General features: G+C 35.3%; 4 protein-coding genes across 4 annotated transcripts; 2 read left to right on the top strand and 2 right to left on the bottom strand.

The window, feature by feature from the left end:
* Positions 1–3,182: 3,182 nt before the first annotated feature.
* Positions 3,183–4,476, top strand: LOC109161303 (transcription factor bHLH113-like). The gene is made up of 4 exons (XM_019309636.1): positions 3,183–3,480; positions 3,600–3,722; positions 3,818–3,883; positions 4,164–4,476. The coding sequence occupies exons 1-4, from the start codon at positions 3,208–3,210 to the stop codon at positions 4,473–4,475; spliced, it is 774 nt and encodes a 257-aa protein (XP_019165181.1). The 5' UTR covers positions 3,183–3,207; the 3' UTR covers position 4,476.
* Positions 4,477–9,682: 5,206 nt separating this feature from the next.
* Positions 9,683–11,297, bottom strand: LOC109161249 (limonoid UDP-glucosyltransferase-like). Its single transcript, XM_019309571.1, has one exon. The coding sequence runs from the start codon at positions 11,213–11,215 to the stop codon at positions 9,743–9,745; it is 1,473 nt and encodes a 490-aa protein (XP_019165116.1). The 5' UTR covers positions 11,216–11,297; the 3' UTR covers positions 9,683–9,742.
* Positions 11,298–14,133: 2,836 nt separating this feature from the next.
* On the top strand, positions 14,134–16,211 carry LOC109161404 (PRKR-interacting protein 1). The gene is made up of 2 exons (XM_019309778.1): positions 14,134–14,620; positions 15,798–16,211. Exons 1-2 carry the CDS (start codon positions 14,360–14,362, stop codon positions 16,068–16,070), a joined length of 534 nt encoding a protein of 177 aa, XP_019165323.1. The 5' UTR covers positions 14,134–14,359; the 3' UTR covers positions 16,071–16,211.
* Positions 16,212–16,237: 26 nt separating this feature from the next.
* On the bottom strand, positions 16,238–18,693 carry LOC109161402 (protein TIC 21, chloroplastic-like). The gene is made up of 4 exons (XM_019309777.1): positions 18,303–18,693; positions 17,670–17,927; positions 16,647–16,841; positions 16,238–16,544 (listed from the first exon to the last, which is right to left on the bottom strand). Exons 1-4 carry the CDS (start codon positions 18,576–18,578, stop codon positions 16,431–16,433), a joined length of 843 nt encoding a protein of 280 aa, XP_019165322.1. The 5' UTR covers positions 18,579–18,693; the 3' UTR covers positions 16,238–16,430.
* Between the last annotated feature and the right edge of the window lie 3,932 nt (positions 18,694–22,625).

The raw sequence follows: 22,625 nt of genomic DNA, 5'->3' as shown, positions 1-22,625 counted from the left end.
ACCCGGGTTGGACTCCCATATAAGATGTTGTGAGTTTGAGCTTCAGTTGGAGATGTTGGTCTAATGGCACCCGGGTTAGACTTCCATATGAGATGTTGTGAGTTCGAGAAAGTAGTTATGAACAGATACTACATTATAATAGAGTCAGTAAAAAAAAAAAAGTCAGTAAAAAATAAGTCACTAAATTATTATTTGCTCAGAGTTAGTAAAAGAAAAAAAAAGATACTTATAAATAAGTCACTAAATTATTATTGTAATACAGTCAGTAAAAAAAGATACCTATAAATAAGTCACTAAATTATTTAAGAAACATCAATTAAGTCACCGAACTCAAATAACCTCCAAAGAAGCCATTGAACTTGAAAAAAAAGAGCAATTAACCGTTTTAGCAGGTTAACTCCAGGTTTTTGTTGACTGGATTATCAAATGTTTATATTTATTATAATTCACCTGGATTATTTGTAATGCGGCATTAAATTCTCCGGGTCAGCGTGTTTCGCCATGGGCAGCACCGCACAGAAACACTGTCGGCAAGGCTTACACTCAGTCTATATATGACAGAATGCATGTATTACAGTGTTCTGCGCAGAAATCGTCGATTTTCCACCCGGAGAAATAATCTTCCTTCTCCTGACTCCCTTGCGGAAACAAGCTCTGCACTGTGTTGTCCATGCCAAAACACGCTTACTCGGAGAATTTAATGCCGCATTACAAATAATCCAGATGGACAACAACAACAATAGCAGCAACAACAACAACATTGTCAATCCCCTTTCAAAAATAAAAACATTGTCAATCTAGTCAGCAAAAACTTGGAGTTAACTTGATAAAAATGTTAATTACTTTTTTTTCCTGGGTTCAGTGGCTTATTTGAAAGTTATTTGAGTTTAGTGACTTAATTGTTGTTTCCGAAATAATTCAGTGGCTTATTTGTACTTTATTTCATAAAAAAAAAGTACAATTAAGTGTATTAACAAGCTATCAACAAGTTTTAAAAAGTGCAATTAAGTGTATTGCATGCAAAGAAGCCCTCTCTTGGTTGAAAGATCGGGAGAATCCCGCCAAACTCTATTTCGGCTTTGCTCAATTAATATATTTCGCTTTACGGTTGGTTTAAAAAAAAAAAAAAAAAAAAAGTTATCAACAAGTTAACGATGAGTTAGGGCTTACTTATGCACTGATATAGATTCTTTGTTACTTTGATTGTTTGTGTTACAACACAAATTGGATGCGATATGCAAACAAAAATAAAATAAAATGTTACAATCCCATCAATCGCAATTTCATTCAAATATAATGTTCAAATTAATATTCAATTTATATATCAAGGACTAATTTCTTTATAAAATATATTTGAAATAATTTTCAATTATCACATTAATCAAATCAAAGATATGATCAACCAATTGTTATATCAAAGATCAAAGTACACCATGAATATTGTGTATCATGACCTAAGGTCTACAATGCGCATGATAGCCATGCTGGTCTAGGATATAATTATGTATGACTAATTTAATTATGAAAGTAATTATTATATCTGAAATTGTTATTGGGTTTAATAATACTACAATTAGAATAGTTCAACATTACAATTGCTTAAATTTGTACTTGTAAATATAGGAATATGATAGAAATCATGAACCATTTCAATGTGTATAACTACAATCTCATGGTCAATATTCAAATTAAATAAGGTTGCAATTAATTTTGGGAGACTTTAAAAAAAAAATACAAAAATATGGAAGGGGTACTCATGCATCCAGTTGGCACGATCGAATATGAATGAAATTATGTACCATTTTAATATTTATCGCTGTAATTTTACTGTCAAACATCAAATTAATTAATGTAGAAAATAATTTTGAGAGTTTTTTTTCATTACAAAAAGTTGAAATGGAATAAGGTAGGATTGTTGAAATCAAAGCGTTCGCTTAATGCATACATCCAACTGGCTCAATCGAATCTGAAAAGAAATTACTATGACCGAATATGAAAGAAATTATGTACCATTTCAACTTTTTATGGTTGTAATATTACAGTCAAACATTAAATTAATTAATGTAGAAACTAATTACGAGAGTATTTTTTTCATTACAAAAAGTTGAAATGGAATAAGGCAGGACTCTTGAAGTCAAAACGTTCGCTTAATGTATGCATCCAGCTGACTCAATCGAATCTGAAAAGAAATTATGAACCATCTTAACATTTATCGCTCTAATATCGTTGTCAAACACCCAATTAATAATTAATATAACAATCCGATATAGAATACTTTGTCCGTTACAAAATTTTCGATGGAGATAGCCATGGTAGGGGTGTAGAAATAAGAGCGCAGCGTTTGCTGCATGCATGCATCCAGCTGGCACAGTCAAATATGAAAAACATAATATTACGAATTATTTTAGCGTTTTCTACTTTAATCTCGTTGTCAATTTCAAATTAATTAATGTAGCAATCAATTTCCAAATACTTTTTTACGATTTTTAAAATTTGTCTGGGAATAATATCTGAATAGGGTAAGATTTCTCATGAAAAGTAAATCACAATTATCTATCATTTTTTTTCTTATGTTTAATATATAAACATATAAATGCCACACTACTGCTGGTGAGACTCGATTCCTAGTTATTTTTTAACTTTTCACCCCTATGAGAAATTGAGCTGCCCATGGGGGTTATTTCTGGACATTATAATTTTTTAGATTATATGTCACACTACCGCTGGTGAGACTCGATTCCTAATTATTTTTTAACTTTTCACCTCTATAACTAATTGAGCTGCCCATGGGGTTATTTTTGGACATTATAGTTTTATAGATAGATGCCCTAATAAGGGTATGGGCGGGGGCACGGTTTTCTTGGGCAAAGTCGAGTTTGACTGAGCAGACCAGACGATAAAATCAAAGTTCATAGAAATGCAACGGCTGTAACGCCTCTCTAGTCTCTCACAGTTTTACACACACAATTCTTTGTTCTTTTCTATGCACTTGTACTTCTATAAATGCACACAGAAAGAGAGATACACAAATATATATAGAGAGAGAAGAGTGAAAATACAGAATGCAAAGAAAACATTAGCAAATCGCTTACATATATAGCTTTGGTTTCTACCTTAAAACTTCAAAACGAAGAAGCTTCCGTCGTTTTCTCCCATAAACACCCCCCACCCACCCTCTTTAAAAAAAGAAGAAGAAGAAAAGCATCCATGGCGGACGATGACCCTCTGGGAGGAGCTGGGTCCTACTCGCAGCTACTGTTCGGAGACGACGATGTTGTCAGTCTGGGAACAGACTCCGATGGGTGCTTGAATTTCAGTTCGTCGTCGTTTATGTCCTCCGGCGGCGGCAACTCCCCCAAAATGCTGTGTTTTGGTACCAAAGAATGCCGTGACTTGCGTCCCGGAAAGGTGACATGCAGCGAAGATTCTTCGTCGGCATCCTCAGTAACCACCACTAGAAACCACAAGGCCAACGTTAATGTACGTTTCCATTTCTTCTGTGATGAGAATATATATAATTCTAGTTTGTTTTCAAAATCTGGGTTTTAATTAATATAATCATGTCTGTTTTTTGGGGGGTTTCGTTTCTGTGATCGAAGAGAAAGCGAAATAATGGGGCGGCGGAAAATAAGGATTCAGATCAAGAAAGGGGAAAAGCCGCAAATCAGGGAAACGGTAAGAAGAACAAGCCAGAAAATCCGAAAGGGACAACCCATGCAAAGGTCAGAGGTTCTCTGCATGCTTACATAATACATACATATATAATTAGATGGGATTAATGTAAATTTTGACGAAAATTAATGATGAATTTTTGCAGGGCAAGAGAGAGAAGCTCGGCGACAGAATTGCAGCCCTGCAGCAGCTCGTTTCTCCCTTTGGAAAGGTTAATTAATTTCTGTACATTCTTTTAATTTCACTTTTCTTTTCTTACAGTGATCAATTAAGTTTTAAAGAAAAAGAAGTAAAAATGTGGACCAACCAGTTAAGTTGGTTGGTCATACAAGGACTCTCTAGTATGAATCTTTTTTAGTTTGAGCTGATCAGCTATGATTATTTTATCAGTTTGAGCTAATCAGGACGTTATTAATGATTTATCTAGAGTCATAATGTGAGATTTATTTGATTTTTCTGGGTATTAAAAACAATGAATGAATTGATTGCAGGGAGATACGGCGTCTGTGTTGCATGAAGCCATGGGATATATAAGGTTTCTGCAGGAACAAGTTCACGTGCTATGCTCTCCGTATCTGAACCCGCATCCTTCCTCCTCCCAACGCCACCGTCAGGGCGGCGGAGAAGCCATGGGATCCGGCGGCGGGAACCCGCCGAACATGAGGAGCAGGGGGCTGTGTCTTGTCCCAGTAGACCTTACCTTGCATGTGGCTCATTCCAACGGCGCAGATTTCTGGTCACCGGCGGCGGCGGCCATCTCGGTCTCCGAACCCAACCCGCCACCGCACTCAACTCTCAACTAAATCTGCCATTTCTTTCGTTTTTGAAGCAGCGCAGTCTGTGATAAACGTACGACTGCGGCAGCTAGGTTCAGTAGTAATTAGTGTCAGATCAGTAGCGATATGATATGATGATGACAGATCTAGAATAGGCAGTGGATACATGGTAGTTTGGAGGGGGGGGTGTGTAAATTGAAAGTTGATTGGGAAATGTAATCGTTTTGGGAAGATGCAATGGAAAACGCAAGCTTTCTTGTCATGGAGTCTGGGGATGATGATGATGCTGTTTTTAATGATTTTTTTTTTCCTTGGAAGTTAAAAGTGACAGACATGAGGCTTTGGCATGTCTTCCACTTGGCCTTCTTAATTTGTTTCTGCTGTTTGTGTTTGTACTCTCCTCATTAAAAACTCACATAGTCACATTCCCGCCTAACATTCACCCATCCGAAGAGTAAATGATCGTTCAATTGTTCAGTAGGTCACTATTTGAAAAAAGAAAATAATGTTCAAACTTTGTCAGCATAAGAATTATGTTTAAAATAGACATATCTCTTATGCACACTGATTTACACCCTATCAAATATTTGTCGGGTCAGGGTGTGTAAATCCATTGTGCCCACCGACATTTGACTGATTTACACCCTCGCAGATTTTTTGTAGGATCGATCGAAATGTGGAACTCTTAAGATTGAGAATTCAACCTATTGAAAGAAGAAGAATAAATGATCACCATTTATTACTTTGTATTTATTACTATCTATCTATCCCTTTTACCTTTTTTTACATTCAATACTATTTTCTTATTAATCAATTATGCTACACACCTCTACCATTACCAACTCTTTTACCTTTTTTACATTCAATACTATTTTCTTATTAATCAATTATGCTACACACCTCTGCAATTACCAACTCTAGTAATTACTCTTTTAACGTGCCATTTTTTGAAAGGAAAATATGTAAATATATTAATTATCAAAAGCTAATTGTTGAATACTTGAATGATAGATTGAAAACCAAATACGAGGATCAGACTGTGAAAAAACTTTTTTTGTCAGCACATGAGCAAGCTTATTCGTTGATCTATGAATAAAACGAAACGACACATTATCAAGCTATCGTTTAAGGTTGCAACATTCCTTGAGGAAACAACCTGCATAGGAATTATCTGGAGCAGAAGGCATCAAAGACGACACACTAACTGGCAATCCGAAAAAATCACCAGATTTCTGGAACAGTACTATTAACTTCGGATGTGGTCTTATTAACTCCGAGTATAGTTAGCCAATTCACCATTATTTATAATAAATATTTTAAAAAATCTTAATTAGAGTGATAATTGTAAAGGTGAGAAACATTTTCTTTTTCAAATCTCGAAATTTTTATAAAAATTTTTACAAATATATCATTAATCACAAGACTTTTATAGTAAATTACTCATTTTAATGAAAAATTACATTATATTGTTAACTTTCAATTGTTACTGCTGATGTAATTAATTTAGTTCGTTGTTAAAAAATTTTAAAAATTTAATTCTTTAATTGTTTGAATTTTTGGTTGGCTTGCAAAAGTCACCAAAAACATTTGGAACTAGAGTTTTTTTTTTTTTTTTTTTTTTTTTTTTGGAAAATTGGAACTAGAGTTTTTAGAATATTATGTTAGGGTTTTAGAGGTGAATAAGTTGATGAAAATTTGTGGATTTTAGATGTTATAACTGAAACATTTTAAAACCATCCTTTTTTTTATTTTTTTTTGATAGGAAAAACAATCCTTTAAAAAGTCTCATTCCAAACATTTTGTGCGACTTTCGTTAGTAAAATGATTAAATTTATATATTTTTTTAAAAAAATAAGGAATTAAATTATATAATCAACAACAATTAAAGGACCAAAAGTGTCTTTATTTATTTATTTATTTATTTTGTTTTACAAAGTATAAACATATAACACATCATATCATAGAAACCGGATATCAAAAGGTCGACAATTGTAGCCAGATAACGGCAAATTATGCTGTGCATTCGTATGCACCATGCATGGTGCATACGGATGCAAAAACGACGTCGTTTTAATAAAACACGCGTCTCCCCTTTAAAAAAAAAAATTAGGTTCGATTCTCAGCAACAACATATGAACTAAAATTTCATAATCTAATCTATGAACTAAAAATTCCAGAATGAATGAACTAAAATTTCATAATCTATAAACTAAAATTTCAGAATCGATGAACTACAATTCCATAATCGATGAACTATAATTCCATAATCTATGAACTAAAATTCCAGAATGAATGAACAATATAATGTTGTTGCTGGGAATCGAACCTGAATTTTTTTTAAAGGAGAGACGCGCATTTTTTAATAAAACGACATCGTTTTGGCATCCGTATGCACCATGGTGCATACGGATGCACAGCATAATGATTGCCAGATAACAATTTCGTTTGGACAGAGCGACAGAGCCCAATTATTTGTCTGGGGCCAACTATGTTTTGTAATGGGCCAACTTCTAAGCCCAGTATTTACTGGCAAATTATATTGTTCCACGTTGTAATGTTGACGCAACGTAGACCATGAATAAATGTACATTTTTAATATACTAATTAGGAATAAAATGTTTGTCACTTATAAAGGAAAGTGTAATATTTTTTAGGACAAATGTAATACTTTTACATTTTGATGTTACATTTTTCTTTATAAGTAATGTTGACAAGTGTTTATTACTTATACAAGAAAATGTAATACTTTTGAGAAAAAATGTAATAATTTTAAATAAAAAATTTAAAAGTACTACATTTTTCATCAAAAGTATTACATTTTCTCATATGAGTAATATATATAAATATTTTATTCCTTATTAGTATAATATTTTCTAGTATAAGTATTACATTTGATCTTAACCCAACCTCTCTCACGAACTAGGATCCATGAAACGGTCTCACACAAGTTTTTGTCATTATTCGGCAGTATGCATACATCTACGGAAGCGAAATAATTCTTTATTACTTGTGAGAGCATCCATAATAGTTTAGTTTTTCACGGTTTTTAATGATCCAATTAGGAGAGAGAGAAAAGAGAAGAACAGAAGAAAGAAAAAAAAAAAAAAAAAAAAAAAAAGTAACAAGTAAAAAAGCCTCCTAACACGAAAACAGGGAAAAGAAAAAAAAAAAAAACCATCTAACGCGCCCAGCGTCTTTGTGCCCAAGATTGCGAACAATCCTCCCCTTCTTCTCTTGCAGGAGATCAAGATTGATTCTCTTTCCTTCTTCTCTTACCTTCACATAACAATGGACCCCACAAAAAACCAATAAAAATCCATTGATATGAATCCTCATATAAAATAATACATTTAAGAGTACAAGTGTCATATTTATATATAATTCTATGGTAAATTTACAAAGTAGTTTATTCGCCATTCTTTAAAAAAGAAAAGAAGAGAATAGAAAGTGCAACTTGATGCAAATAACGTTTTGCACCAAAAATGTTGTGGGAAATGGTGTTGACTATTATGAATACTATGGAGTATATCATGTGTAACTCTAATTAATTAATAATCCATTGTAAGTTGTACCTTAATTAGGGACATGCAAATCACGTTAAACTTATAAAAGTACTAAATCGTATGCTTGCAGTTAGTCCCCACTACCTAATATATACGTTTGGTTTTGTTCCATGGACAACACAAAATATTGTGCACGGTTACGACACTAAATACTTTTTCAATAAAAATATACTTTTTAATAAATATTTAAAAATAATTTTGATTAAAAAGTAACATGTATGCTACGATCTCATATAAAATGTTATATTGTGTGTATATTATATATGTTTAATATGTTCTCACTGCCCCACTTAAGATATAGTTCAATTTACAACATTCATGGTTTTTTTCGTGTAATATTCTGAAATCAAATTAAATATTGTGTTTTTAATTAAAATTTTAAATTAATAATTGCAATATGTATTTATATTTTATATACGTACGCTTCATGGATCATGCATACCGCTGAAGTTGTTGATAGCTGATTTTTTTTTAATAATTGTGGTGGGTGCAAGTGGAGTAATAAACTAATAATCTATAGGAAGCAGTCATATATATATATATATATATATATATATATATATATAGTCGGGTTCCTATGAGAACAGGTCTTCCCGTACGGTCAGTGCGACATACACCATTAGATATACATAAATGCACCACACAGTGTTTGAAAATACACCATTATGTGTGGTGCATTTTTTGACATTTCATTCTGGTGTATTCTCGAACACTGTATGGTGCATTTATGCATACCTAATGGTGTATGTCGCACTGACCGCACGGGAAGACCGGTTGTCACATGAACCATATATATATATATATATATATATATATATATATATATATATATATATATCGAGCACATTGTGCTCAGATGTGGCATGTAGTGACTTCTTTGATGTGAGAGGTCATGAGATCGAGCATCAGGCGCTGTTGACACTGTGTGTTTCATTAAGTTGAGAAAGTATGTTTGAACAGATACTACAATGTAATAGAGTCAGTAGCATTCAATATATATATATATATATATATATATATATATATATATATATATATATATATATATATATAGTACATGTGTACTATGAGATTTGAATTGCTTATATATATCCTTTTCATTACGAAAAATATATTGTTACCTTAGCTTTGACATTTGGTAGCTTTACGACTTTATTATTGCGGCACTAGTGTACATTCAAGTTGAATTGTTCTGATCTCTTTGTACTAAAAAGTATAGAAATTTAATGCAACAATATAATGTTGCGGAACTTGACACTAGATGCTGCATGGATCGGAGAGAAGTTTAATGTCTCTTAACAAACTCGAATCTTGAACAATTTCGCTCCCAACACTACATGGCATGCATACACTCAAATGGCGGTCTAATTAAGATTTGGTAGTTGAATGGTACTATTTTTGTGACTTTAGATTATAATGTCATAGGTTTAATATTCAACCTTTTAAATGCATGAGAAGATGATTAGGGTGTGCGATGTACCATGTTATTTAAAAGAAAATGAAAATAATACATAAATTCTCGGAAAATAAATCTTGTTCACATGTCATGATTTTATTGATAGAAAAAATAATAATAATAACAATAAGAAAAAATAGTTACATGATTATTCCAAGTTTAGAAGTATAAAAAAGTAGCGAATTTTATTTAATTTTAAGGATTAATACTTGAACTTTCACCAAAATAATTTTTGTAAATAATATATTAATCTGCCGACGATCCTACAATGCAACTTAAATTACTTTGCCGTTGGGAAGATGCTTTTCAACTTTACCGTTGCTCGAACGGTGAAGAATTTCGTTTACAAACCGTTGCATGTTGCGGTCGGATGAGCCGCCGTCTTCCACCGCTTCCTCCGCTTTCTTCTTCCACTTGGCTGCATTCTCTCTAATCTTCGCCGCCGTTGGGCCGCTCGTCGCTTCCAGCAAGCACTTCTCTATCTCTTCCCGCGGGATTAGCCTATCTTCGGCCTCACCTCTGCACAATCTCAGTCCGGTCTTGAAAACATCGACGGAGTATTTTGCGTTGGTGACTTGATCGCCCCATTGCGGGAAAGCTATGGTGGGCGTCCCGATGGTGAGGGCTTCCATGGAGGAATTCCACCCGCAATGGGTCACGAAACAGGCGACGGAAGGGTGGGCCAACACGCGCTCTTGCGGGCACCATTGCACCACTCTCCCTTTCTCCCCCGCTCTCTCCAGGAACCCTTCCGGCAGCACCGCCGGCTTGAACGCCGCCCAGTTGCTCGGCGGCTTCATGGACCACAGGAAATTCAGGCCGGAGCTCAACAGCCCCTCCGCTATCTCGTCCACTTGTTCCTGTTTCAAGACGGCGATGCTCCCGAAGGATATGTACACGACGGAAGCCGGCGGCTTGGAGTCCAGCCACTCGATGCAGTCGTCGACTTTCACGAAGTCGCCGCGAACTTCCGACAATCCTGCGAGTTTTTCGGGGTCCTTGAAAAGTGGGCCCACCGTCATGATGGGACACGATTTAGACATGCATTCAAGAACCTCTCCTTCGAGCTCCTGGAAAGTGTCCATTAGTATACAGAAGGGTTTGGATAAGTTCTTGAATTGCCCTAAAACGGCTCTTGCCAGAAATGGAAAGGGACTGGAAGGGTGCAAGAAACTCGGGATTTCATCGTACTTCAACAATGGCATGCACGGCAACTGAACATCACTTTCCGGCTCCGATTCCGACGGGAACGGAACTGATTTATTATAGTAATGGTAATAGCAAGAAAAGGAAGCGCAAGATTGAACCCAAAGCACGGCGTTTGGAATCCCCAGGCTCTCCGCCACGTCGGAAACCCAAGGAATGAACGGATTATGGATCAAACAGCAAACCGGCCGGCCTTGCTTTTCATATTCCTTCACCATCTCCGCCACTTTCCGGGAGCCAACCAGCTGGAGATGATCGATGTAAAAGTCGACGTCGTCGCCGTTCTCGGAGTGCGGGAACTCGTCGTCGAAGAACTCGAACCTTATCATGCCGTCGCCGTACGGCGTGGGTTCGCCGGAGATGTTGCTGTTGGCTTTTCTCATGTCTCTCCCCACCGTTTCCGGCGCCGAGAAGGTGACGAGGAGGCCCTTGCTGGCCAGCCGCTTTCCCAGCCTGAGCAGCGGGTTCACGTGGCCCTGCCCGGGAAACGAGATGAGTAAGGCGTGAGGGAGAGACGGTCCGGCGATTTCTTTAGAGCCCATTTTCGTCGACGACGGGGAATGCGGCGGCTTATGGCGACGGACGGAGCTCTTGAGGGGTGGTAGTGGACCGTGATAGCTGAAACGATGCAGTTTTATATATAGCGGTGGACACGTTGGCGGAGTAATCTATAGGAAGTTGGGAGCCAAATTTCATGTATCGTGCAAGAAATATCATTTATATTTGTATTTGTATACTATAAGACTGTTACACGCGGGGATTATATTTATTTATCAACCTTTCTGGTTAAGGAAGATGCACGTGCATGCCATGTATTGCAGCTGCTTAATTGCATGAAATTCATGAACATTTTTGCTGGAAATTTGTCAGTTAGATGAATTTTTTTTTATTTTTTATGTGTGTATATATTTTTGGTAAATTTTTTTGTTTCTTTTAAGTTTTGACCCTCAATAGTAATTCAACAAAAGTGTCTCTTTAGGACAAGACCAACCCATTGTCGTCAGAAATGCAGACATGCAAAAACCTCTATCATATTGGAGGGATCTCTTTGTAAGAATTTCGGGCCCTCCATGGATCCATCAAGTTTAATTTCTCAATAGAAATGGGATCAAACCTTTGACCTTTGGTTAAGAATGGATAACTCCCTTTCACTCAATCACAATTTTGTAAAGGGTTGTATTTGATCATATAAAAGTCCATGAACAGCTATTCAAGCTCATATGACAGACCTAGTAGGCCCAAATTTATACTTCAAAATTCACAAGGTATCGCAGATCCAAGTATTATTCGGGTCATGTGTAATGGCCCACACTTTAAGAGTCCACTCGTCCAAGAAGAGATTTTAGCCTAACTCAATGGATGAAACTCACTCTCGATAAGGAAACAAGGAAAGTCTTGCAAGGGACGTGCAGCCAGGAACTCGATATATCGTGGACCGTAGTGCATAATCGATTATGAATCGCGTAACAGAATGATGTCGTTTTTTTAAATAAAGAAACAACATGCTGTTAGTGTATACTAAGTGACACTACACTGTATCTAAACTGACACTGCCTCACGTATTATTTTTATATTATCAAATAAAACTGCAGTTATATCAAAATGATCCTGTAGTTGTGGTGAATGAAACTACAGTATATATAAAATGAAACTGAATAATATTTCACATATTTGAATGTATATTGTACAATGAAGCTGTAATTAGTTTTTTGCACTTTTGGTCCCACGACTATAGTGGCACTATTAGAATTGATCCACAACTTTCAGACCTTGCAATTTTAGTCCACGACTATTGTTTTTTTGGCAAAAATGGTCCTTCCGACCACTTTTCCGTCAAAATTTCACCGGAGTAAAATTTCTTTATTTCTAAGAAGGCTAAAGTTGACATGTTTAAGAGGCTTGTATTACTGATTGTTGACTGCCATATTTTGCAATAAAGAATTGTTTTTTATCTAGGAAGAATTGTTAAGGGAAATGCCAAATTTAGCCCTCTTAAAAATGAAGAAATTTTACTCCGGTGGAATTTTGACAGAAAAATGGCCAGAAGGACCATTTTTGCCAAAAAAACAATAGTCGTGGACTAAAATTGCAAGGTCTGAAAGTCATGGATCAATTCTGATAGTGCCACTATAGTCGTGGGACCAAAAGTGCAAAAAACTCGAAATGATCATGTAATTGTGTTTTAATAAAACTATAGTGTATATAAAATAAAATTAAATAAAATTTTCACATATTTGAGTATATAAATATTGAATGAAACTGTAGGTTGTGTTGAACTAAAACTGCAATGTATACAAAATGAAACTGAAGAACATAGTTATTTTTTACGGAACGGCGCGAGACGGATTCAATTTCTTTTCATTAAATAAAACGACGTCGTTTTGATGCGTGGTGCATAATCGATTATGCACCGCGGTGCACGATATAATTTGCCGCAACCAGGCCACTTTGCCGCACCACAACACGTGGCTCAGTGGGGGCACAATCGAATTGTTATGTTGTGAACTAGAGCGCACAATGCATCATACGCTTTAAAATTCTCTATTTCGTATATACATAATTATATAATAGAATATGCATAAACTCTTAACATAATATACATAATTTAACATAATATATAATACACATATAACATAATACATATAAACTCTTAGGGGGCGTTTGGTTCACGGAATCTTGGATTACCCCAGGTAATAGGATTACCTCCTGGAAGGTAATGTGAGATTTTGGGAATGTAAGATTACCTTGTGTGTTTGGTTTGGATGGTGTAATATAATATTACTTTGTTTGGTTCAGGATTATATTTTAGGTTATATGAGTCAATTTACAATAATGCCCTCAATAATATATATATATATATATATATATATATATATATATATATATATATATATATGTGTGTGTGTGTGTGTGTGTGTGTGTGTGTGTGTGTGTGTGTGTGTGTGTGTGTGTGTGTGTGTGTGTGTGTGTGTGTGTGTGTGTGTTTTTTATTTATATCTATGAATCTATATCAAAACTTAAATATTAAAAAAAAACTAAATATATAAATATACACATATGTATATTTAATTATATAAACATATATTAATTTCATTATTATTATTATTATTATTATTATTATTATTATTATTATTATATAAAGATTAGTAAAAAGGGTAAAGTTGGAATAATTCAAGGTAATCTAAGATTACCTAAAAAAATGGGGGTAATCACATTACCTTGAAACATTACCGCCACATCAGCTTTCAGGTAATATAATATTACCTGGTAATCTCATAACTTGAACCAAACAAGGTAATATAACATTACCAGACTCAGATGACCTAGGTAATCCAAGATTCCGTGAACCAAACGCCCCCTTAATATAATATACACATAAACTCTTAACATAATACATATAGTTCTTAATATGCAAAATGATGCACGATATAATTTGCCCACGACCATATTCTAATGCACCACTTTAATTAGTTCAATTAGAACCCGGAGAGAGATACGGTGTAAAATATATTTATATTTTTTAAATTGATTGCAGGCGAAACCCTAGTCATCCGGCGTCGAAATCCGGCATCGCTAACAAAATTGTGTAGAGATTTTGGAGAAAGAGCAGCGGTGGTTAAATTCCAGTTCATCTTCTATGGTCGAATAGTTCTGCAGAGAGCTCAATTCGTTGAAGGATTTCGGAGATGTCATCGACGGGTAGATCGGCCGCTGTAGCAGCCGGAGACTTGCAGGTGGTTCCGATGGAGGACAAGGCAGTGGCAGGCCTTCCTCCGCGACCCCCGACGTCTTCCTCCACTGCTTTAGTAGAATACACGCCGCCGGCACCTAATCCTGAAGAGGAGGACCTTGAAATAAAGCTCCGCCGTATACTTGAATGTGTCCCCGTCCGTGTTAGCAATACTTCTGGTAGCTCCGCCGGTTCTGGCTCCGGTGACTTTCATCAGGTATCCTGATATCCTTAGAGTTATATTAATAGCTAAAGTTTCACCCCTTTTTATGTTATGTAATTGGAGGATGAGTATTGTGGCTTGCTGTTTGTATTGCATTCATCGATTGTTACTGAACTGCATAAGCTCGTGTTGAGTGTTGATAAATCTAGGGTCCAGGAATCTTAGGTAGGATTGATTTGTAGCATTTATCTAGCAGCTAGCTTATTGTTGTCATGATGTTTAATGGAAAGTTGTCAGTAATGTTGAATGGTAGCTAGGGGATGCTGGTGCAAACTGTTAGTGAGGGGTTGAAACTTCAAGGTTTGATGATAGAACAAAGGATTTTGATAGGAAACGAGATTGTTAGGTTGATGAGACACATGAACAAGCGGAAATGTTTATTTTAGTTGTTTTGGTTTATACCAAAGAAACTTAAATTATTGTACAAAGTTAATCCTTGTAATGGAGTAGGTGAAGTTATGCCTATTGTCTTGTATATGTTCTTTGTTAGAAGATCATTAAGCCTGCCCGTGAATACCATCTTTATCATTTCATGCAAAGCTGCCCTACCTTTGTGAATTAGACACTCTGGTTTCTGATTAGTAAGAAGCACCTTTAGTGTGTGTGTGTGAACATCCTAGTATGAAAACCATTTGGTTTCTGATTAGTAAGAAGCAGTAGGAGATGAAGCTTTTAATCCACATATGGTTGCTTTCACGAACCATATATCCACATAGAAGAGTGTATATATATACTCCGTATTTTGTTGCACCTTTAGTGAGTGTGTGAACATCCTAGTATGAAAACCATTTGGTTTCTGATTAGTAAGAAGCAGTAGGACGTGAAGCTTTTAATCCAAATATGGTTGCTCTCACGAACCATATATCCACATAGAAGAGTATTATATACTCTGTATTTTGTTGCACCTTTAGTGAGTGTTTGTGTGTGTGAACATCCTAGTATGAAAACCATTTGGTTTCTGATTAGTAAGCTGTAGGAGATGAAGCTTTTAATCCATATATGGTTGCTCTCGCAAACCATTGAACTTGATTTGAGGAGTTGGTATGTTTACGTATAAGGGGAGTTAGTCTCGAGATCTCTTATGAAAAGTCTTACATTTATATAATTAAACTAAGGGGACTTGATTTTAGGTATCAGTATTTTAACTTCTATAGGCATTTCCTTTTTGCAGTATCGGCAGATGAGGCGAAAAGAACAAGATCGCCTTGCAAGGATGGATGTGGATTACCAAAAAAGAAAAGAAATGGCAGAATTCAACATGAGAAGAGAAGAAAGATTGAAAGCTGCCGAGGAGCGCACTGCCAAGAAACGATTGAAACGCCAGAAGAAAAAGCAGAGGAAGAAGGGAAAGAAAAGCCAACCAACTGCAGGTGGAGAAGAACAGCAAAGAGTAGAATCCTCCGATGATGGAGAGTCGGATAATGATGAAGAAGCTGAGAGATGATTGAAGTTATTTGTCATCTTTTATATTGTGTAACTCTTGTTGGTTTGCTTTATCTGCTTCCAACCAACCATGTAGTTCCAAGAAAATACTATGAGAATCATGGGATAGTTCAAAGCAGAGTTGCAGCTTTATTTGCTTTCAGATCAATTGCTATATCAAGTGCAGGCTTTTGTTGGAAACTCAGTCAAAAATATGGTAAAATTTTGGGCAGAATTTTGCCTGTAACAGGCCATTATAAACTGGAAAAAAGATAGAAACCTGAACCTCAACACCTTACTAAGAAAATACAACCAAAATGGCTAAAGGAACTAAAATGTTATTTTCAAATCTCGACCACCACATTACAATCTTAAGCAGAACTTATGCAACCTTAGGAACAGGGATGCCTTCTGTTGGCGGTAATGTCACTGAATGTAAGAGTAACAACGAGAATAATAACCCAATAAAGTGTGAGAGTATAGTGTTTGCCGATGCCTGTAAATACAACACGAGAACAATAGAATTAGAGAAAGTGTTGAGCAAATTTATCGTAATATAATAATAGTAATGTTGTTAAAACAATAACGAGGAGAATACCTGTACCAAAAACACGTCGAGTGCAACCAAAGGGGCACTGCCACCCTGATAATATGGGTTAGCCGACGTGGTAATGGCCTTGGCTACCAACAAACCTACAGTGGCTTGCATGCCAATTACAGTGGCACCCATTCCAAAAAGGTTCAACCCGATCCCATTTCTCAAGCTTCTCACCACATCTGCACGAGGAGGAGCCTAAAAACACAAGCAAACAATGCAACATAGAGCTAATTGTGTTAGATCAAAATTTTGAGCTTTGATTGTATTGCTGGCAAGCGTCACATGAAAGCATCATTAACAGCAATGAGAAATCAGAAATAGATAGAAACACAGGGAATAGACATAATGAGGAAAGATATTCCACAGCCAACTTCTTAACTGGATTGGAATTAAGGAATGCTTTATTTGATTTATAGAGATGAAAGAATGACTCGCTGACTCGCACCTGCTTGTCACATAATTGACAGGTGTTTAAGTTGAAAACACTATTTTGTAAAGATTTATATCTGTGGTATACGGATGTGTCAATAACAGAGGTTCATTTGCCCATTTGCTGGAATGTGAAAATTTGGCAACTCTAAAAGGCTGGAATGCAATGTGTTCTCATCCTTTTTTTTTCCCTATTGAACAACAGAGACAAGAAGCCATGTCTGACATGGATTCAGGAGGTTTACCTAGGTTATTCAAGTGCAGAGTTAAAGATCTCTTGATATACAAAATTCAGGTTTTTAGTCAAAAGCTCCAAGATTTTAGTTTTATGCTATTAAATGTAAAAACATACATCTTGATAGGTTTCCAAAATGACAGCACATCAATCTTGCCACAGAAAAAAGGGCATGACTCATGAGAGAAGGCCGAGTTTATTCTGAAGTTGAAATGACCAGATAATGAACATGATATAACTACTATGAGAAGCTTTATCTTTTGCACTTGCGCAAATGAGTAAAAGAATGGCAAAAAGCAGTTGCAGCTCAAAAGCCACCTCATTAATGTGTAATTGTGTTCATCGAAAAGGAGATTTACCTTTGAAGGATCATTAGCTGTTCTCTTAAGCTTCTCAGACAAACGAAGATAACCGAAAGACCAGAAAACAGAAACAAAAGCCGCAACAATTCCAGCAGCAGTTGAGTAAAATGTAAAGGGTGATGTGATCTTCCCGGTGATACCAGCGGATAAAGAGAGGATCCCAGCCGCAACAACTGTGCAAACCAGCTGCCCCCAAAACCCAAAACCTCCCAATTTCTTGAAATACCTTGCAGTATTCTCCAATCTCTTAGCCACCTATAGATAATTCAACCAATCAGCTTCTATCTTAATTCTGAAAGTTGCAAGATAATCAATCTAATAGAACACAATTCATTGCAATCAGGCAAAAGATTAATCTTTCATAAACTAGTGAAATTAATAAAAAATAAATAAAAAAATTGCGTTCTTTCGCATCTACACATTATCAATGCTTCTTCTCGCAAGTTCAAACCCTAAGTACAAAATTAATTATTGAAAACATTCATAGTTAGGGCTCAATAAATTCAAGTGGCAAAACATTTACCACCAAATGCACAAGCAAATTTTGCATTTACGTACATTTAATCAAAAAAAAAAAAAAAAAAAAAGGTATACTGAAAGGATCAGGCTTTGCAGTAGAAAGAGGGAGACCTGAGCGAGCTTCGCTTTCTCGGAATCGTCGCTCGGATAAGCGCTCGTCGCGGCGAGGACTCTAAACCTTCTGTAATTGAGAGTTAGATGCGGCCGGGCGAGAAAATGTTGACTCTGTAAGGCAGTTGGTGTGTGTGTTAACGAGAGACGAAATGGGGAACTTTTGGGGTGCTGGAGAAGATTGAGCGGCGAGGGTTTCGACGCCACCGGTGAGACCATCGGTAAAGGTGGCAGTGCGCCGCCGGAGCGAGCTGCCGGCAAAAGTAGCGTTTGCATAGCGAATACTCCGAATAGAGTTCAGTTCACAGTCTGACCGGACCGGAGCTTAGTTGCGTTGCCGTGTTGGGCTATCGGCTCAGTCTAGTCAAGCTTGGCTTTACATTTCCTTTTTTTTTTTTTTTTTTTTTTTTTTTTTTTTTTTTTTTTTTAAATCAATTTAAATGATTGTAATTATATTGTTTTATTTATATTATCATTTAGGCAGAATGATCAAATATGTTCATCTATTACTTACAATACATGTGCTTAATTAATCTATTGATCTAAAATAATCACTAATTTGATACACAAATTTTTTAAAAATTATTGTATTTACCATTTTTTCTAGGTTCCATCATGTTGTCGATCCATATTAAGTTCACATTGAAATTTAATTAAAAAAGTGTTGTTGACATGAAATTTATTAAGAATATAAATTAAAACAAAGAAAACCATATTAGTATGCTCTTCATCTTCGACTTCTCTCTTTAGCTTTGTCTTCTTAAACTCATCTTTAACTTCTTTTTTCAGCTTCGTCTTCTCAAATTCATCTACGACTTTTCGGTGGTTTGAATCAATTCCACCGGAAGATAGCATTATATTCACCGAAAAGTGGAAGTATATTATAATTTCACCTTCCGGTGGAATTGGAGCCACCAAAAAGTGAAGAATCACTATTCTGTGTATTGAAGCAAAATATTATTTTGTTGGACGTCATGTGAAAAGAAAAATGCCAGCCACATAATTAAGCTTAATTTGACGCCATGTCATCAAAATCGGATGGAACCTGACAAAAATGGTAAATGCCAAAATTTTAGGCGGTTTATGTATCAAATTAGCTCTTATTTTAGATCAAAAGTTAATTAAGCACTTGTAAATTTGTAAGTATTAGATGAGCCTATTTGACCGTTATACCATTTCTTTATTTTATTTTATTTTATGGACTATTATGATTTTTATTTAATAATTAACTATCAATTTAATCAAATTATTTAAATCTGTGAGTATATATACTACTAGTGACAAAATTAGTCCCTTACATTTTCGATCAAATATATACAAAACAACTTGCACATATTGGGCATGTGTTTGAGTAGTGTTGAGTAATATTATTTTGATTATTTCCTCATCTTTGGATGAGATCAGGATATAAATCCGTAGCTACTATGAGAGAGCTAGTGGACTGCATTATTAATATATAATAGTTCGTAAATCACACAAAATAAGTAAATTACATTAGCAAAATTTTGTGCTACAAGTTTAATCGAAAGAGTATTGACAAGAATTGAACTTGCGACCTTGAGATATCAAAATCATGTTTCACTCTGGTGTATTTTTCCATTTTAATATGATGAGTAGCAGCAAATGTGCATGGCATGGGCAGATTTAAGTTTTCAGTGTTGGATCTAGCCTGAGAGGTTCTGTTTCTAAAATATTTTTTTGCTGCACATTGCTAGCTGGAGCTGATCTGATATTCTGAGTTTGAGAAGACAAAGCTTGTTTGCCTGTTTGGCTTACATCCCATGTCTAACATGACAAGTTTTTTGACTCCTCTTTATACTTTCTCTTCTACCAATTAACAAAATCACATCAGACATACATTATATTATCAGATCACACTACTACAGAAATAACATATAACGTCAGTTATTCTAAAACCGACGTTAAAAGTGTCAAAAAAAACGAAGTTTAAAGCATTATTTGTAGTAGTGTCAAAATGGTTTGTCTAATACGAGTTAAGGACCCCAGCAAGAATCCAAAGCCATTAATGGAGAAAACTATATAATATGTTTGGAGAGCACTATGTGGATCTGTCATGGCCTGGAACCATGCCCAGACGTTTATCTTTGATGGTAAAAACCGTACCGCAAAACCCAAAGACGCAAGGGACGTTATCTGATCTACGACTCAATTGGTGCGTACCAGGAAACCCAAGAATTATTGTACAGATCGAAAGTGACAAAATTCATGTTTCCCATATAGTAAACTGAAGTGGTTCCATCCATGCTCAATTATTGAGCTTCAGGTACATCCTCGTAGCTGTCTATCAATATCAGCAACTGGGGGTTCGACTTTCCTTCAGTTCACATCACATGAGTTTGAACTATTTGGGAAAGATGCACGTCTTTGAACAGTGGAGTTAATGTTCTATCTAACGTTGATTGAGGGTGTTTAACTTGTATGTATAAATAAATATAATATGTGACAAAAAAAAATAGTTAACTGTCGAGTTTAGCTAAGCCTTTCTCTCCCTACTTCCTTGATAGTACACAAAAACTCGAGCCTGACTGGTTGAAAATTTGTTGGTCAGCTTAATTAACTTTGGCCGGTAAGGCTCAAATTAGCCGACTTATGCATGTAGCATTGATGACATAGGTTGTCATAGCTGATCAATTAAAAGATGTTACATTAACCTACCTGTAAAGCATCATATCATATGATATAAGTGCCATAAATCCAATATAAGTAGTTCTGTAATAATAGTATAGAATCATGCTCTTGTTTCTTATCTCATATCTCACTACTTGTATTAGTTTATTACTATATATGTATATCATTCTAACTGAAATTATTCAATAACACTAGATTGTACTTTTTTCTAGTCACATTTTACTTGGCATCACATTTTATTATGTTATTCCCACCCCTAGCTCTCTTAAAAAAACAACTTTGAAATTATTTTTTAAATGATTTCAAACATTCAAACATTAATGCAAATATGATTTTCAAACAGTCTGACTTTTTTACCTCGTATGCATCATTTTTGCAATCTTTCACATAACTTATGGGATGTCCTATTATTATTGGGCATTAGTGTGACTTTACTACATTGGCTAAGTATAGACATTAACTAAAGACAACATTAAAAGATACTCTTATTTAACAAATGGTCAAAATTTAAACTTCTGCCGCATGTTTAAAAATCGGCTCTTCTACTTAGAATATACTAATTCAAATATCTTTGATTTATGGTCAAATTTATCATCATGGCTATCCAAAAGTAAATTTCAAGTGAAATCTTTCTTGTAACTCTAATTGGCAAATCAAAGGACCATAAAGAGATAAATCAACATAAGTTGTCAGTTGCTACCCATGACCCGTTCAAATTGAAAAGTTTAAAGGCAGCTCTCAGAGTGAATCAAACTTGTCAAAAATATATATCTTATACTAGTATATTATGTCTTTTATCATTGTCAAAGGTTATTAATTTAATTATTATTTTAAAAAAACTCAATTTGAAAATATGCGTGTAGAGAATTATATATATTTGTATATTTAAAAAAAAATGGAGTGCCTTTTAGGTAGTTGCAATTGTTTATGTTAACCTATGCTATAAATTTCAAAAATATTTGGATGGGACAAATATGTTGGTTTTATATATAGAGAGATTAGTGGTTGTTTGGATTGGTTATGGCTGATTTGGATGGTGTACGAAGAGCAGTTGGCAGCAAACCTGAACCATTGTGATTAAACTACTTCAAATGCTACAAAGCATTGCGTTTATATATTCAAACCTAATTCACCTTTGCCTTAGGTTTCATGCAAGATTGCATGCACTACTATACGCATCCGCTCGCTCATATAGACTCAACTTCATAATTTAGATAGAAAGACTGACCTAACTTGACTAACGAGATTCACTATAAGATCAAACCGTTCATCTGAATATATAAAGAAAGTACCGAGTTTCATTCTTACCATACAAATCCAGCTTCTCTAGAATAGACAGAAATGACTACTTAACAGTGACTATAAAGATTGGTTGACTTTAAGATCAAACCGACCTCATAACCGGACAAAGAAGGTACCATGCTCCACTCTTGACGGTACAAAATCAACTTCTCTAGACTAGACAAAGAGAACTTAGTATGACTAGTAAGATTGATGGTAAGATGGGAGGCAACCCTAATATAATTTGTTAGGTAATAACGTTTTAAATTCAACTCACTGTAAAAGTTATCTACTGACGGTATTTCTTTATCACCGAATTGAAACTAAACACTCATATAACATTGATGTAACCTTTGTGGACCGACTTTATCATCCCACTAACTTTCACCGGCT

This window comes from Ipomoea nil, unplaced genomic scaffold, assembly GCF_001879475.1.
Source record: "Ipomoea nil cultivar Tokyo-kokei standard unplaced genomic scaffold, Asagao_1.1 scaffold2922, whole genome shotgun sequence".
NCBI lineage: Eukaryota > Viridiplantae > Streptophyta > Magnoliopsida > Solanales > Convolvulaceae > Ipomoea > Ipomoea nil.
Note: the sequence above shows the minus strand (reverse complement) of the source record. Positions and strands in the feature narration are given on the sequence as shown.